Source organism: Lampris incognitus, chromosome 15 (assembly GCF_029633865.1).
Source record: "Lampris incognitus isolate fLamInc1 chromosome 15, fLamInc1.hap2, whole genome shotgun sequence".
Classification (NCBI taxonomy): domain Eukaryota; kingdom Metazoa; phylum Chordata; class Actinopteri; order Lampriformes; family Lampridae; genus Lampris; species Lampris incognitus.
In genome coordinates this window covers 15022256-15040137 of record NC_079225.1, presented here as the reverse complement: position 1 = coordinate 15040137, position 17882 = coordinate 15022256, and the positions used below count along the sequence as shown (strand labels likewise).

General features: G+C 43.4%; 1 protein-coding gene across 4 annotated transcripts; it reads left to right on the top strand.

The window, feature by feature from the left end:
• The first annotated feature begins 387 nt into the window (after nt 1-387).
• On the top strand, nt 388-17824 carry rbm25b (RNA binding motif protein 25b). 4 transcript variants are annotated; one of them, XM_056294101.1, is made up of 17 exons: nt 388-702; nt 1123-1221; nt 1320-1537; nt 5823-5880; nt 6207-6367; nt 6653-6841; nt 6967-7050; nt 10975-11186; nt 11311-11428; nt 12090-12179; nt 12598-12671; nt 13040-13190; nt 13405-13813; nt 15199-15494; nt 15919-16017; nt 16116-16163; nt 16698-17824. In XM_056294101.1, exons 2-17 carry the CDS (start codon nt 1146-1148, stop codon nt 16788-16790), a joined length of 2376 nt encoding a protein of 791 aa, XP_056150076.1. In that variant the 5' UTR covers nt 388-702; nt 1123-1145; the 3' UTR covers nt 16791-17824. The 4 variants fall into 4 exon arrangements, with proteins under 4 accessions (XP_056150076.1, XP_056150072.1, XP_056150074.1 ...); XM_056294097.1 differs by having other exon boundaries at nt 6650-6841; XM_056294099.1 differs by having other exon boundaries at nt 392-501; nt 6650-6841.
• The last annotated feature ends 58 nt before the right edge of the window (nt 17825-17882 follow it).

Below are 17882 nucleotides of genomic sequence, written 5' to 3'. Positions count from 1 at the left end.
ACGCAGACCTCGATGCGGGCCGCGCCGCGCTTGCCCAGCTCGTTAGAGACCGTACTGGAAAAAAAAAATAGTTGAAACAACACGAGTTACCCCATTAATTAACCAAAAATATCCGCTATACCCGCCGCTCTGGTTAATTATCTAAATATCCACCGGGTGACACAATTACACCGACGGTATTTATATTGCGTCCATTTGAAATGATTTGGCTTAAAGACGGCTTAGTGAACGGCACACGAACGTGCCGGGAAAACCGATATTACATGACGATATAAGATTTGTCCGCTAGACCCCGCCCGCCAGCGGGCACCGGCGAGATATAAAACAAGCGCACTCGCCGTTTCTCCTAATGAATGCGACGCGGTGACGTGAGCCGTACGTCTGCGTCACTGTTTTGAGGGCCCGTAAGTCCGTCGGTCTATTCCAAACTCTCAACAGGCTTTCATTGACGGTAGCCCACCCATAGCTGTCCTTCGAGAATTTCTACGCCTCCTCGTTGGGGTAGGAGCTAAGGCCGAATTGAGTTTTTTTGTTGAACACAGAGCCAGTTAAACGCGTGTGACTCAGGCTTGACGGGTACCAGCAACCTACGTTTAGCTACCTGGAGGTAGCTTAGCATTAGCTTCATCGCGTACGGCAGCCTGCTAGTGGAGTTCCGTCAACGACGTGTTAGCCACGAGTGGCTCTCGTTAGCTGGCGCTGGTGGGTATAAACTCGTTACTTGATCTCGTTCATTTCTGGGGGCTTAACTATCGAACGAGTGCCAATGAGACACAATGTCAAGACGATATCTGGCTTAGAGATGATTTATTTGTTTTAATATTGCATTATCACGTGTTAAGCAAAAGTTGTGTGCTGTTTAGCGACGCAACCTCCAGTCAAGCTAACTTGTTTTCATAAGCGTTGCTCATTTGACCCCGCTGTCTAAATGGAAAACTGAATAACTAGTTTGACAAACCAAACTTCTTTTTCGATCGCGGAGAAGTGCCTCGTGTTGATCACCGGTATCCCGGTAATAATAAGTCGGCAACTCAATTCTGGCATGGCTTGTATCATTTCACCCATTTGAGAGCCGACGGTTACTTCTAATCACACTATTTACGATCGTCATGTCTCCATCAGGTCGGCCCAGTACGCATTCAACGATGTCCTTTCCTCATCTGAACCGGCCGCTATTGCCCCCTCCAGGGATACCCCCTCAGTATGCTGGTTTCCCCCCAGGTAGGCACCAACAATGTGTCACACGGTCAAGCGATGGTCATGCTTCTTCTGGGGTCCCCCCCCCACCGTTTCATTTTTGTCTTACTTTGCTGTTATAGGAGCCCCTATGATTCCAGTTCACATGGGATTAATGACCCCCACCCAAGTCTTGGTGCAAACTTCTTTGCCAGTTGTTAGTAAGCCTGCAGTTCCAAGGAAGGAGGCCCTTGCTCTGCGAGCCAGAGAGAACGATGAAAGCAGTGGTCCTACCACCACGGTGTTTGTGGGAAACATATCAGAAAAGGCCTCAGATATGCTCATCAGACAACTGCTGGCGGTAAGGAACATTGCATGTGTAGAGGTTGTGCACATGTAAGAGACAAAGTAAGTTGAGTACACACTAGGTCAGTCACAGAAAGTTGGATCAGTTCATCGGGACACAATGTTTATTCAGAGAAATATTTCATCACTCATTTAAGTGACCTCTTCAGTCTCAAATGACTGCAGGTATCCCCACTGTTATAAACGGGACAGTGGCATAATGACCAAAAGCAACGATCATCTTCATATGCAAATTGCCATGACCATTAATTAGTTACAATGGCAATGTGTACTGTTCACAGAGAAATGAGGAGTATTTGCAATCACGTGATGAAACGTATCTGTCTATAAACGTTGTACCCAGATGAACTGATTCAACCATCTTTGATTTGCAATCACAGCATTGTAAGATGCCCATTTTCTACGTGTCTTTATGCATCCTCAATAATCCAGGTAAGAAAATCAAAAAAAGTTGAATCAGTTCATTCTGTGTGCAAGTGTCAAGCTGAGCCTCTTTCACCTTTCCCAATAACTGAGACACCAGCTCTTGGACCCCCAGACCTAGGAAACCACCTGACAGACTCTTAGAACAATAAACTTTTGAGCGGTGGTCAGAAAGAACAGAAAGAGAGAAAAGAGAAAAGAGTGTTGATAATTCTATTAATTAAAAAAAAATTACACTTATGTTGAAACAATTGCATTGAAGTTTTGTCTTAACAGGATATTTGAGACTTTTAATGTGCATGTTCTGTTTAATGTTTCTTTGCGCTACACTGAGACATTTTTAATGTTAAGAGTGTTTACAGTTGAAGTGCTATAAGAGTTATGGTTATGCAATATGTTATATTGACCTGTTTGGAAAGGGGATGTAACGACGTTTGTGTTAACGATACATATAGGTGACCTGTTGGTGGCAGTATAACACGCAATACATATAGACAGGAAGTAAGAAGAAGAGAATGTGGGCGAACTAGAACCAAGGAGGGTAGAATATAGCAGCTAGCTGAGCTAGCAGGAAGTTCCAAACACTGTGTCTTTATTAATATAAAAATAAGAACATTACATGCCACCCGTGGGGATGACCGTTGGGGTAGGGTGCAATGCAGGCCGGGCGGCAGGCAAAGGCGGGGACCGGGGCATGCCAACTTCCGGCATCGGAGACTGGTCCAGGAGGACCAACTGGGAGGAGACCCCGGGGTAGACCCAGAGCTTGCTGGAGGGACTGCGTGTCCGTTCTGGCCTGGGGGCGCCTCAGGGGTCCCCTAGGAGGAGCTGGGAGGGCATTGCTGGGGAGAGGGACCTCTGGAGTGCCCTACTTAGTTAGCTGCCACTGCAACTCGACCTGGAGAAGCGGCTGATGAGAGAGAGAATCAGTTCATCTGGATACAGTGTTTATTGACATACGTTTCATCACTCATCTAATGCTCCTTTTCCACTACATGGTACCGGCTGAACTCAACTTGCAGTGTGTCATTTTCCATTACCATGTCAGTACCCCCTCAGTGTAGCTGGTCTGCATAGATTTTGTTACCCGCTCCAGTTTTTTTTTGGGAATCTCGACAAAGGTGGTACAAGAAAAGTGGTAACAGTTACCAAAATGCCGGTACTTTTCAGCAATGGAAAACGAAAAAGTTGAGCCGGTACCACGTAATGGAAAAGGGCATAAGTGACCTCTTCATTCTAAACTTACTGCAGGTATCCCCACCCTTATAAACAATACAGCTGCATAACGACCAAAACCAACGAGCCGTTTCATATGCAAATATGGGTGTGACCATTAACTAGAGTTACAATGGCCATGTGTACTATTCACAGAGTATTCAGGAATGTTTGCATCACACCTAGCCGTTGGTTCAGATTTGTGGACTACACCTGGGTTAAAATTAAATCTCAGGATGTACCACATTTTGCCTGCCATATGAACTCTGTGGATAACCACATCAAATTCACCAGGGAGCATGTGAAAAATTACAGGTTAGCTTTCATACACTGAAATTACATTTGGTGATGGGGGACATTTGATTGTTGATGTTTACCGTAAACCAACACATACTGATCAGTACTTAAGGTTTGACTCTCCTCATCTACTGGAGCACAAACTAGGAGTCATCAGGATGCTGTACCACCGAGCTGACAACGTCCCCACTGACACACCGGCCGGGGAACGGGAGAACTCCCACATGAAACAGACCCTGTTTAGTCAAGTCAATTTTGTTTGTATTGCCCAATGTCACAAATTACAAATTTGCCTCAGGGGGCTTTACAGGAACACAACATCCTGTCCTTAGACCCTCGCATTGGATAAGGAACAACTCCCTAAAAAACCCTTTAACAGGGAGAAAAAATAGGAAGAAACCTCAGGGAGTGCAACAAACATGTGAAGAATATGATGAGGAGGATGCCAAGCAGTATCCAGACGCCACCGGAACAGCCCAGGACGTGAGCCACGCGACCAGCATCACCATGTAGACAAAAAAAAAATACAGTCACATGTCTGAGTGAGAGAAGGATATAAACATTGAAACAGGATAACAAAATTATATGGATTTATAAGATATATATATATATATATATATATATATATATATATATATATATAAAAAAGAAAATGTGATGCGTGAGATGCCAAACAGTGTCCAGGTGGCACAACACAGGAGGGCTAACACGTCAGGCCCGGACTCCACAGTTTACACCCATCTACAGGCCAGTGGGACACACCGCAAAAACTAGCATCACAAGCGCTCACCGGCTGACCGACACTGGCCGACGGTCGGCCTGGTGTGTCAGGGCCCTTAGACTGAAGAGGTCACTTAGATGAGTGATGAAACGTATTTTCACTATTATTATGCATTTAAGAAACGTTAATGCACAGAAAAAATAAAAATCTATAACCTGTGACACAAGAATGGACGATGTTTCAGAGCGCCCCCTAAATTTCTCATAGTAGGCTTTCCAGGAAGCTCATGTTGTTTTTTCAGGGTAGCCAAGCTCCCCCTGTATTCCGAACCCTGGCTACATCTAACTTTTAAATTCAAACTCCATCGAACTAAATTAAACACTATACATAAAGTAAACACTTCAAATTTTCAACCTGATAAACCACTGTTTCTGTTCATCTGTACAGCTGACGCTTCATCACTGCAGGACAGGAGTGCAGAGAAGTTACATGTTGGAAACCGTACAGGAGTTCACACGATAGGGCAGGTAGATGCAGGCGCAAGAAGAGATGAGAGTTCAGTACATAAACAAAATGTATGGCCTTTTTTTTTTTCTCTCTCATTTTTGCTTGTGGGTAATGGTCACTGGTAACTGTTTGGGGAAAAAAAAGTGGTTGCAAAATTAAAAAGTGGGTTACATTGGCAACCATTTTAGTCACTACCTGGAGCCCTGAGAGGAGAACTGTTAATATATCTGTTCAGATGCATTTCAGTTTTGATTACACTTCACACCATACAGCATAGAGGCTGTTTATCATGCACTTTTTTTTTTCTCTTGAAGTTTTTCCCCTTTTTCTGCCCAGTTGTACTTTGGCCAATTACCCTATTTTCCAAGCCGTCCTGGTCGCTGCGCCACTCCCTCTGCCAATCCGGGGGGGGGGGGGGCTGCAGACTACCACATGCCTCTTCCGATACATGTGGAGTCACCAGCCGCTTCTTTTCACCTGACAGTGAGGCGTTTCGCCAGGGGGGCGTAGCATGTGGGAGGATCACGCTATTCCTCCCAGTTCCCCCTCCCCCCTGAACAGGCGTCCTGACCAACCGGACCAGGACACAGCGCAGCAACCAGGACACATACCCGCATCTGGCTTCCCACCCGCAGACACGGCCAATTGTGTTTTCAGGGACGCGCGACCAAGCCGGAGGTAACACAGGGATTCGAACGGGTGATCCCCGTATTGGTAGGCAACGAAATAGACTGCTATGCTACCCAGATGCCCCCTATCATGCACTTTTTACAGGCCAAGTGCTCGCAGCCAGTGGCTAAGATAGACTTGAAGTGCAGAATTTCATATTGTATGTGATGCTGCTACCACGGCCGGTATATTGATTAATTGAAAGTGGGGCGAGACACAACAGGATGGAGATGTAAAATCTTGTCAAAACAGAAAGATGATGAAACGGATTAATTGCTGAACTGTTGGTAATTGCAGTTTGCTTTCACCATAGCTTGCAAGTCGGCTTCTCTTCTTTCACATCTGTTTACCCCTTTTCTTTCCTGTTGCCCTAAATCCAAACCGCCTTATTGGAAACCACTTATCTTCCTTCATCAATTTTTTTTTCTTTCTTCTACCCATGTGTTAGAAATGCGGTATAGTCCTGAGTTGGAAGAGGGTCCAGGGAGTCTCTGGCAAGCTTCAAGGTAACTCAAAATGCTCACGTTTGTCGCCACGTTATTTTTCAATTACCAGCTTCAGTGGATGATGGAGCCCAAAATTCCTCATCTGTTCTCAATATTTTACCACCCAAATCTTTTTTTTTTTTTTTTTTTTTTTTTTTACAAATGTGAAGCTGTTTTGATTGTTAATCACCAAAGTGGTTGACAGATTAGAAAAAAATGGCCACAGATAAAATGTACCAGCAGTAAGCTAGGGGCTGATATGTTACTGTGATTGATATCCCTCCTGTGGCATTCTGCATGTTTAACAAGAGCAAATGTACCTGTATTTATGGTGATCTTCTTTGCAGCCTTTGGATTTTGTGAGTATAAGGAGCCAGAGTCCACTCTGCGAGCCTTGCGGCTGCTTCATGACCTACAGATTGGGGACAAGAATCTGCTCGTGAAGGTGGATGCCAAGACCAAAGCCCAGCTGGATGAGTGGAAGGCCAAGAAGAAGACTGCTAATGGGGTAAGGAGCAGTAGGAGGTGGTCGGAGGAAGATGGCTGTCACTTTGTTAAAACCGCTTGTTTGCCGCTTTGAGTTTGTCTCGATACACCAGTGGGCTAACAGTTGACCGTGTCCTCTTTTTAGTCTGAATCTGACCTTGTTACATTACATATATGTTCTCGCTCTCTGTTTTTTATGTTTGTTCTTCTCTGTACCCATTGATTTTTAATACATTGAGGCTGAATGGATTGATTTTTTTTATTTTGACAATTTTTTTTTCTTTCTCTTCCCCTCCTGTTGCAGCAGAAGGAGAAGACGGCCGAGGAAGGTGGAGAGGATGAGGATGAAATGCTAGACGAGGAGACAAAGAAGAAGGACCAGATCATCAAGGGCGCCATTGATGGACTGATGCGAGAGCACGCCAACGAACTCAACGCACCCTCGCAGGACGATGACTCGCATCGACGCAAGAGAAAGAAGGAGAAAAAAGAGGAGGTACACAAACCGTTGCTCGTCAGCTTGTGTGTGCTGCCTTTATTTTTGCTGTTTTTATAGCCAAAAATTAGGTCCTTTAAAAGGAGAAAATGACTTTTTCTTTGTCCGGGTCACTTTTTCTACAGGAAGACATCAACGCCATCGATATGGAGGAGGACAAGAGGGACCTGATTTCCAGAGAGATTAGTAAATTCCGTGACACCCATAAGGTAAAGTAACTCATTTGATCTGATCATTCACATTCCAGGTTTTGGACAGAAGCTGCTCACATAGTTCACTCCTATACCTTTACATATTTAGCGGTAGTCAACACATACACCACGTTTTTCTTGATCCCACTAAGATACATACTTGGCTACGAATTGGTTGCCTTGAAAAAACTGGAAATCTTCCAAATTTTCGCCATTATACATTTGAATTCGCCCCGCATTAGTTTGAATGTGTCAAGAAATGTTCTAGAGCTGCAGATAGCATTTTTGTCACTTTTCTCAGCCCTAATTTGACACATGTGACTGTCACAGTAAACCTAAGTGTGACTATAATAGATCCATTATTCATTCATCACACAAAAATGCATGGAGACAATGTTAAGTTACTTAAAAGCTAATCTATTCATTAAACCCCACCATTATGATAGTGATCATATGGTGACTAAAGCAAGATGAATCTCAGAGCTTTGGAAAAAGTTGCGAGGATAGGATGTAAGTATCAGCTTTCATTTACTATATACATATACCGGGCATCCCCCCCTCCTCTTGAGGACTTGTATAGGGGCAACTGCACAGGCGCTTTTGGCACTTGTTGGGACTTTAAGAACCCTTTTTCAACTTTTTATTTGAATGAATGATACCACTGAGACCCCTTGCCTTGGGCTTTTTTTTTTTTTCATTCGATGACAACTTTAGTAGTGGCCTACATGCCGGAGGGGCCCAGTGAACCTGTGCGAGTCCTCGGTAAATGATGGTCTGTCTTAATGGTGTTGATGTCTTAAAGAGTCGAGTCTCGCCAATAACCACTGCAGTGACTAAAGCTCTAGCCTCTATAATGCTAGTGCGGGGGGGTGCCCTCTCCACAGCAGCAGAAAGATCTGAAGACTGACAAGGTACGTGTGTGTGTGTCTGTGTGCTTGTGCGTGTGCATGTGTGAATCTCTTCTGCTCCTCCCATCTTTTTCCCTCTGTTCTACTGTTCTCTTTATCATCCTTTTCAATAGGCTTGACAGGAAAGTCTCACAAATGTGTTAGAATAGCAGAGGTGAAACAGCAGCCTGCATTGCAAACTCAAGTTTCATTTATTTATTCTGTGAAGATGTGGATGTTTTTTGTGGTCAAGATTTGTAATGTGTGTATATATATATATATATATATATATATATATATATATGTATATATGTATATAGGTTCAAGGAACAGATCAACATTTGGAAAAGTCAACATTTATGCAGGAGCAAATATAAAGCGGTAATTGAAATTGTCCTGAAACAAAAACAAAACAGATCTTAAAGAGTAAGTAAGCACTAGTCATTAGCCTGCAGAGACAGGCTTTATGAACAGGATAAAAAAGGGGCATGGATTTAGAGAACAGTGTATAAAAGATATGAAGGGGTGTGGGTGGGGCACGGTGGCGCAGTGATTAGCACTGATGCTTCACAGCAACAAGGTCCTCCGGTCGAACCCCAGGCTGACCCAGGTCCTTTCTGTGTGGAGTTTGCATGTTCTCTGCATGGGTTTCCTCCAGGTGCTCCAGTTTCCTCCCACCATCAAAAAGACATGCATGTTAGGGTTAATACTCCTGCCTGTGCCCCTGAGCAAGGCAATAGAAAGAAGAACTGGAGTTGGTCCCCGGGCGCTGCAGCTGCCCAGTGCTCCTATACAGTAGGATTGGTTAAATACAGAGAACACATTCATTGTAAGAATACAATGTCAAATAAAGTGGCTGTCTTCTTTCTTCTAGATGTAGAGGACAGTGATTTTGGTGTCCAGATATAAAGAGGTGTAGATGTAGAGGACAGTGATGGAGGTGTTCATGGATAAAGTATTTAAAGGAGTGTGGATGTAGAGGTCGGTGATGGTGGTGTCCAAGTATAAAGGATAAAAAGGGTTGTAGGGGTCAGTGATGGTGGTGTTCATGTTTTAAGTATGTAAAGGGTTGCAGATGTAGAGGACAGTAATGGTGGTGTTCATGTATAAATGATATAAAAGGGTGTAGCTGTAGAAGACGGTAACGGTGGTGTCCATGTATAAATGATATAAAGGGTGTAGATGTAGAGGACAGTGATGGTGGTGTCGATGTATAAACGATATAAAGAGGTGTAGCTGTAGAGGTCATTGATGATGGTGTCCATGTATAAAAGGGTGTAGACGTAGTGAACAGTAATGGTGGTGTCCATGTATAAACGATATAAAGGGGTGTAGATGTAGAGGTCAGTGATGGAGGTGTCCATGTTTGAACCGCCGATCCCCGTGTTGGTAGGCAACGGAATAGACCACTATTCTACCTGGACGCCCTAAAAAATGTAGGCAATGTTGCTGCCCCTTTAATATTATTGCACACATTTTAGTATATTAATGAGTAATTTTTTTTTTAGTATTACCATTTACACTACTTGACCAAAAATCGTTTTCGCTCAGATTCAAATGATCGGACATCTCTCAGGTAAGTAAAAGAAAGGGAAAGTTAGACATGACATTGAGTAACTGACACAAAATCTTGCAAAAAGATGTCGACTTAATCCAGGATCCATTTGTAATGATATTTGAAAGATACCCTCGCTGCTAAATTAAAAAAAAAAAAATTTTAGGCTCTTTCTTTCTTCAACATCTTCCTCATCGTCATTTTCTCTTTATGCTGCATTAGACCCAAGGCTTTGAATCTGTTGTCTGGGGGGTAAGTTGTTGAGTCCGTGTTGTGTTTTGGTAATAAAGCTGACTTGATGCAGTTTTACATGATTGCTATTGTATTCAAATTCTACATCTGCATCTGGAGTCTTGAAGTATTTAAGATTTATTTTGGCCAGTATTCTAGTCAGTGACGTTCGGTCAGAGTGAAGACCTGCATTGGCCTTGATGGCAGATTATGGAGAACCCCTGGGTGGGTTAAGAGTATCACCTTATCGTAATGTAAACGACGACCCCCTGGTCTCCCTTTAATTTCATTTGGATTATAGCGTTTAACTTCCACAGAGCTTATGTTGAATCCCAAAGCCTTGCGTGTAGTGCCTATGAAGTGAGAGTTGTCTGCGTGTGTGTAACTGTGCATTGAGTCGCGAAGAGCCGCCGAAGACAACTACAAGGGTAAGACAGCTTCTCCAATTTAATTTCTCTGTGCAGACATGTAAATTATGTTCATGATGTCACGGCTTTCTTGTTTTACCACTGTACTAAATGACACTGTACCCATTGAAGTAAAGGTTGTTTCTTTGCTGATGATGATGCTTCTTAAGCAAGAGAGAACCCCATAACATGTTTCCCCTTGTATACCGTGTGACCTGCTTTCCTCCCAGGCCTAACTTAAAAGGCTTGTAGGGGCAGCGAAGGGCTGAATCCGTAGTTCAACACCTGTAAGTCACAAACAACTAGTTTAACAAACGACTGACGACTTTTATGAATTTTTTTAAATTTTTTATTTTTCTTTGCATTGAGAGGAGGTCTCTTTTAAGGAGAGAGAAAAAGCATTGTTTTCTGCAGCGCCTTTTACTTGTTTTGAATGCCGCAAGTTGACGGTGTCTGACAGATGCTTGTGAAGGTTTAAGTGGTTTCCAGTGATTCTTTAGCTGATCTGCGTAATCCTGCTATGCACTCAAACATGGGGGGGACCCACACCTACATTCAGCGGATTGATGTCAATACAGATGGAGACGCATCACACATGCAAGGGAGCGCTTTTTGATCTGTTGCTCATTCTACTTCATTCATTTGTAGAATTCCAGCTTTCCTTGGGGGCTTTACACATGGATTTATACAAAAGGGCCTTTTAGCCTACAGAAACCACTCGGGTCCTTCTTCAGAGTCTGGAAATCACTTGACCCGCACACATTAGAATACTGTCTGCTTACGATTCAGTGTGATTACAGAACTGTTGGTGCGGCTTGTCGCAGAGCCTCAGCTGAAACGCCCTCTGTGTTTTGCTCCGCAGAAACTGGAGGAGGAGAAGGACAAGAGGGAAAAGGAGCGGCTGGAGTTCGAGCGAGAAAGGAGAGATCGGGAAAAGGAGCGCGAGCGGGAGAGAGAGCGGCGAGACCGCGAGAGGGAGAAGGAGCGCGAGAGGGAGCGCGAGAGGGAGCGTGACCGACGGACAAAGGAGAGGGAGCGAGAGAGGGACAGGAGCAGCGACCGCAGTCGATCCAGGTATGACCCCCCCCCCCTCCCACACACACACACACACCAAGTATTCATACATCACTATTCCTGAGACATGTAATCGTACTATTGAATGAATGAATCAGATATGAACATTGTTTTATTTGTGCAGGGAGAGGAGTCGAGACCGAGAGAAAGACAAGAAGCGGGAACAGGAGGACGAGGAGGAGGCGTACGAACGCAGGAAACTGGAGAGGAAGCTCAGAGACAAGGAAGCAGCCTATCAAGAGGTAGGGAAAGCTGGTGTCCTTGAACCGTAGGGTCACAGTTTCACAATGGCTGATGTGTCCAGCCCATATGGTTGCCCCCTGGGCTGTTATACCCGCCGGTGTGTGTGATAACGACACTAAGTGCTCTCAATCTGGACTTTGAAGGAAAAATGTATAAATCCAGGTATACAAACAGGAACATAGAAAGGAAGGATTAAAACAGCAAAATGGGAATTAAATTATCTGGAAAATAATGGGAGTCGTATGCCCTAGATGTCTTGATTTTCAAACGGCTCACATACTTTCATAGTCAGGTGTTTTCAGTACAGGCATGTTTGCTATTTACTTGGCTTTGCACTCTGATTTTTTTTTTCCTGTTGGTGGGGAATGAGGGTCAGTGGCTTTTTTTATTTTTATTGGATCAAAATATTTTGTCAACAAATTGTCAAAATAATTTGGAATATTGCATTTTATTTTCAACAAATGGAACACAGTGTGGAAAAAGGTTTTGGTTATTTTTTGCTGCTCTACTTCAAAGTATGTCCATTTCAAGAAAGACGGTGAAATTAGGAGGGAGAGAATTTGAACATAGGAACGTGATGGGGACTTGTCCCCGGTATGAACAGTGTCTTTGGTAGTTTGCGTTTTGCTGGTGGCTGATGTGAAATTGTTCTGACTGCAGCGTTTGAAAAACTGGGAGCTCAGGGAGAGAAAGAAGGCACGGGATTATGCCAAGGAAGCTGAGAGAGAAGACGAGCGCCGGCGAGAAATGGTAAGAGAATTTAACTGATGTTTGGAGAACTTGACAGAACTTAACGTTTGCGCATTTGGAGCTCACGCACCCATGGCCGTCATTCATCAAGCCAGTTTCACAGCCTAAACTCGGCACAAAAATTTCAATTTCTTTTTCAATGTCAGTACACTCAATGCTTACAGTTAATAAAAAACTACAATTTCTTTTTCCCCAGAGTGTTTTGGTTAGTTGAGGCTGAAAAAATATGGTAAAACTACTATCTGCATGGCCATGCTAAATGGAAATTGCAAAGTAAACAATCATTATCTTCGTAAATTATTTATCATTATTTGAGAACACCCAGTATATTTCCTTGAGCTGAATGGTTGGAAACCCTCTCAGAACAGTAAATAATCTTACCTTGAGTGAAGGCCCTTGTATCTTAATGGTCCCACAGATTAAAGAAGGCAAGCGGCTGAAGGAGTTCCTTGAGGACTATGATGATGACAGAGATGACCCCAAATACTACAGGTGAGAACCAGTTCTAGGCAATCGAGTCGACTGCAAATTTATGTTTAGCAGCATGGAACAAACAGGATTTGCTTATAGTTCTTTGCATTTCATTGAATGTTATTGTAATATTGTGGGGCCATCTTCAACTGGACTCTTAAGGTGGCGTCATGTAAATTTTTAATATAATTAATTTGACTTTTATATACTTCCTGTTATTACTCAAATTATCCTGCACCCTTTTTGTGTCAAACCTCATATATTTTGTAGCTCAGCAAGCCAAAACAATCTCAAACGGCTCTGACCCAGGTTTGACTTTTAGCATCAGATTCCATGTTCCAGCAACAGCCATTGTGCCTGAAGGCTGCTATTTTCTGTGTGACCTCTAGGGGCAGTGCATTGCAGAAGCGTCTTAGAGAGCAAGAGAAGGAGATGGAGGTGGATGAGCGCGACAGGAAGAGGGAGAAGGAGGAGCTGGAGGAGATCAGACAGAGGCTGTTAGACGAGGGACATCCGGACCCTGACGCAGAACTGCGCAGGGTATGTATGTGTGTGTGTGTTAGGGTGTGTGTGACAGTCCGTGTGTGGTGAGCGAGGATGCCTTCTGTCGTCTTTGTGAAGGTCACTTAATATGTCTGAGTCCCCATGTGTCTCTGTACATCTGTGATTTTTTTTTTTTTAATACCTTGTCTGTCGACCTTCTCTGTATGGTTGGGTGTTAACCCTCCGCTTTTCTGCCTCCTCATTGGCTCAGATGGAAGAGGAGGAGCAACTGCGGCAGCCTCCTGTTATCCAGGAGCCAGATCCCGAGGAGGAGCGAGAGCGACACAAGGTCTCAAGAGAGCACCATGACCGCCGGGGCCACAGGGAGAGAGGAGAGGCCCGGTCGCACCCTATCCACTCAGATAACGACGAGGTGGAGGAGGGCGAGGAAGAGGATTATGACATTGACGAAGATAATCCAGACTTGAAACCCCGGTTGAAGCCCACCATGCGGCCCATCACATCAGCTCCCTCCGTGTCCTCGGCCAGTGGCAACGTGACCCCAAACTCTCCTGCAGATGAATCACCCCACGGTATCATCATCCCCCACGAAAACTCTCCCCCCGACGCCCTTCCACAGGACGAACACAGACCCAAGATTGGCCTAAGCCTCAAACTGGGTAAGTCAGTAATAGGAGCGGGTCTTCCTTTGGAGATTCTTGCATGCATGACAATTTGATCAAACAATACACAGGGTGGTGTGCAGCCCCTCACCCATTCCTCAACTAAGTGCTCTGGTGGGCAGATGGTGAGAAAGGTGGCACATGGATGGGGCGCTAGGTGCACAACAGCACAAAAAAAAGGTTACTTTTGTAAAATATTGGCTAAAGTAACTAGTAGCCCAAGGGAAATTTGAATTTACAGCACATTTTAAAAAATATGCAGCACTTTCAAGTACAGCTTTGTTGGCTTTTAATGAAAACACTGGTATTGGTGATGTGTTCCCTTTGTAATCAAATCCAACTTTTTTTGAGTATGCATTAACTTTTCAACAACGCTTCCATAACCCCCCCACCCCCACCCCACCCACGCATTCACTTGACACTAACAGGGGATAATGCAGTAGTGTAAGTCAGTGGTAACTCAATCTTGTGCCATGGAGGGCCGGGAGTATGCAGGTTTTCATTCTAACCAGACTCCACAACAGGTGATTTCACCGTTTAGTCCTCTTTGGTTGAAGGTGTGCTAAACAGTGAAATCAGCTGGTGTGGAGTCTGGTTGGAATGAAAACCAGCAAACTAGGCCGTCCATGACATATGTTTGAGGACCACTGGTGTAAGTCTTGTTCTACTCGCAACAATTATGACACTGTTTCATGCAGATTGATGTGAATATTAGCACAGTGTAATTAGCAGTGTTATATGATACTGAGCCATTTTCATGGTTGGCATGCATCTTAGGTAGCCTAATCCTTAAAAAACTACTCCACACAAGAGTCAAGTTATTTATGCAATGGTAGGCCTACATGCTATTAACTGGAGAACATAAACTTACAATAATGATGTTAATACCTTTATTTTGCAATAAATTGATTGTAATTTTAACATTAATTCATTTCTGGTACCAGTTAAGGTCTTCATTATACAGAATTTGAATTCACTGTGCCGTAAGTCGATGCTGCTCAACATCTAAACTGTGCTAGGTGAAGCTGTTCAAATCGGGTATTGTCTCCAGTATATAAATTATGTGCAGTAAATGCAGTGCATGGGGTATTTGCTTCTGGGCTGGACTAAAGGTATAAGCACATTTCCTGTAGATTGTGTGATGTCACATAACCTCATCTGTTTGTAAACCCTGAAAGAGAATCCTGTGGGTGCCGCTGTTCTGTGCTGCCCCTAGCCAGATGCTGTCCTAGGTGACTGCTAACATCACCAATGCCTTTGACAGCCATTGACGAGGGCAGCTGTAAAACCCACATTAAAACTCCCTGCAGATGCCACCATATACTAAGTATCAGAGGAAATGGTCATTTCTGAAGTTCCTTGTCATTTCCTTGATTTTGCAGGTGCCACGGGCAGCCCCAGTCAGCCAAATGCAGTTAAGCGTAAGAAGCTGGCGGTGGACAGCGTCTTCAACAAGTTTGACGAGGAGGAGGCAGACGAGCTGCCCCGCAAGAGGAAGCTGGTGCCTCTGGACTATGACGACGACAAGAGCCTTGGTGTGGACGGGGCAGGACTGGCTGCTATCAAGGGTGCCAACACAGAGGAGAAACGGAAACACATCAAGAGCCTGATAGAGAAGATTCCGACAGCCAAGCCTGAGCTCTTCTCCTACCCGCTGGACTGGTCCATGGTCGACACGGTGAGAACGAGGGGGGTAGGAAGGGAGAACACATGTGTTTTATGACCATTCTTGTTTATGACAATGGTCAGAGGGTGTAGTTGAAGGGGCATGATTGGTTACACACAGGGGAGCTGTTCAGTCAGTAATACAGTGCCGGCTAGTTCTTCTCTTGGCCAACAAGCAACTCCACTGAAGTCTTTGGAGGGCTTTATACTTCCGCCCCCTAAAAAATAGAATCTGACAAGAATAAGCACTCAATTTTAACTATAAAGTTAAATTTGACTGATCATTCTTGTCATTTGGAAAGCTGACAGGGAGTATAGGGAATAAATTACCATTGCAGAATGCGGTAGTCTTATTTTCTTAGCTGGTCTTGCTAATATTCCACTAGCAATCTCCAGAGAAGCTTTTCTTATTCCTTTGTTTTGTTCGCTTGTTGTAGACATTGATGGAACGACGCGTTCGACCTTGGATCAATAAAAAGATCATTGAATACATCGGAGAGGAAGAGCCAACGTTGGTGGACTTTGTCTGCTCCAAGGTACTGATGGTGTGATGGCTGGTCATTACAGATTAGAAATCAGAGGGGAAGAGAAATATGAGATATCACTCACTTGCTTTTAACATTCATCCCCGTAGGTAATGGCTCATGGTACACCACAGGGTATTTTGGATGACGTTGCTATGGTGAGTATAATAAAATCATCCAGTATAGATGCATGGCTGATTGTGAGCAAGGCAATTATTAAAATCCAGACTATTGCATGCCTTTTCAGTTTATTTGTGCAGCAGACAGTCATTCTTGGATCAAATTGGCTTTATTTTTGTCACAAGAATGGCCAAAAGGCAGCATTGTTTTGGCTTTTAATGGTCGTAAAAGCCATAATGTTAGACCAAGTGTAATGTTAGATTGATGATTTGTCTGTTCTTCAACCAAGGTCTTCCTCATTGGAGTGTCCTTGTTTTACACTTTCAAATTTCACAAAAAAACAAAACAAAAACATACAAAGTGTAAAGAACTTTAACCTATCCAAATGTAATTCTGCAAAGCTAACCACCCAAAAAGAGTATCAAAATCTGATGATTTCAAGACCTCTTGTACTGTATATGAGACTACAAACTCCATTGACCCTTTTAGGACATTCAGCATGTTCTCTTTTGGATATTAATGTTCCCAGGATCTGTTCGGCTTACTTAAGCTTCCTCTTTGTTTCTCCTCAGGTTCTAGACGAAGAAGCTGAAGTCTTCATTGTAAAGATGTGGCGGTTGCTCATTTATGAAACTGAGGCCAAGAAGATTGGACTGGTGAAATAAACGATGCAAGCACAGACTGAAGAACAATATTTTAAAATAGTATAGTGCAAGTATCTGTCATCCCAAAAACCACACGAACTTCCCACATCCATGCAGACTGTAGCCTAAGATCGCGCCCATTGTCCCATCCGCTTCGGTCCTTCAGGTCATTTAGCGTTTAGTTTTTTTGTCTTCAGGGTAAGACTGGACATTACTCTGTATACAGCTGCTGACTGTGTTGGTGTGCTCTTGTTTCTGTGTGTATATATGGATATATGTATCACTATTTGAAGAGGAAATCACTGCTAACATACACCCAGGACCACAGTGGTGGTGTCAGACTAGTGAGACGGCTGAAGAGACCGAACATGCCAAGACCCATTAAACATAGGTCTCTTAGTTGGATTTACACTGTGCCCCGACAAACAACTTTAGGGGTAAAGGACCTAATAAAAAAAAATAAATAAAAAAAAAACTGGCAAACCGTTCAGTTAACATTTTACAGGTTTCATTACCTTTTCTTAGAATCCTCGATACAGTTTCGTAGAGCACTTTAGTTCTACACTTCCTTGACTTTAAATGTCTGTTGAAGGAATGTGACCATGGAAATCCTACAGATCTGACCTGCGGTTGGAGTGTGGATTGTTTTAGTAGACAGAATGTAGAGAACTCATAACCGTGAACCAGGAATTGTGAATTTCACAGGGATGTTTTTTTTCAGGTCTTTGAGCACAAACCCCATCAATTTTCAGCAAATAGTTCACCTGCATTTTGTGTTCCCAGTTAATAGTTCACCTGCATTTTGTGCTCCTGATGACATTCCTGATAAATGTTCTTATCCTGAGAACTTTAAAAAAAGCAACTAGTTTTCATTCAGAATGTGTCTGCTGAACATGAAGCACAATACAGTGGTTGCGATATGCCTGGATCTATGAAATTACATTTTCATAACCACTATAGAAAAAAAAAATTGAGAATGATTTTGCATTTGTGAAAATGCTCCATTTGTTTTTGTATTGGGCGTTTGTTTTGAATAAAATTTATATATATATAAACCCCTTGGTGAACAGCTGTAGTTTCCCTGTTAGAATCAGTATTTTACAAAGTATGTCT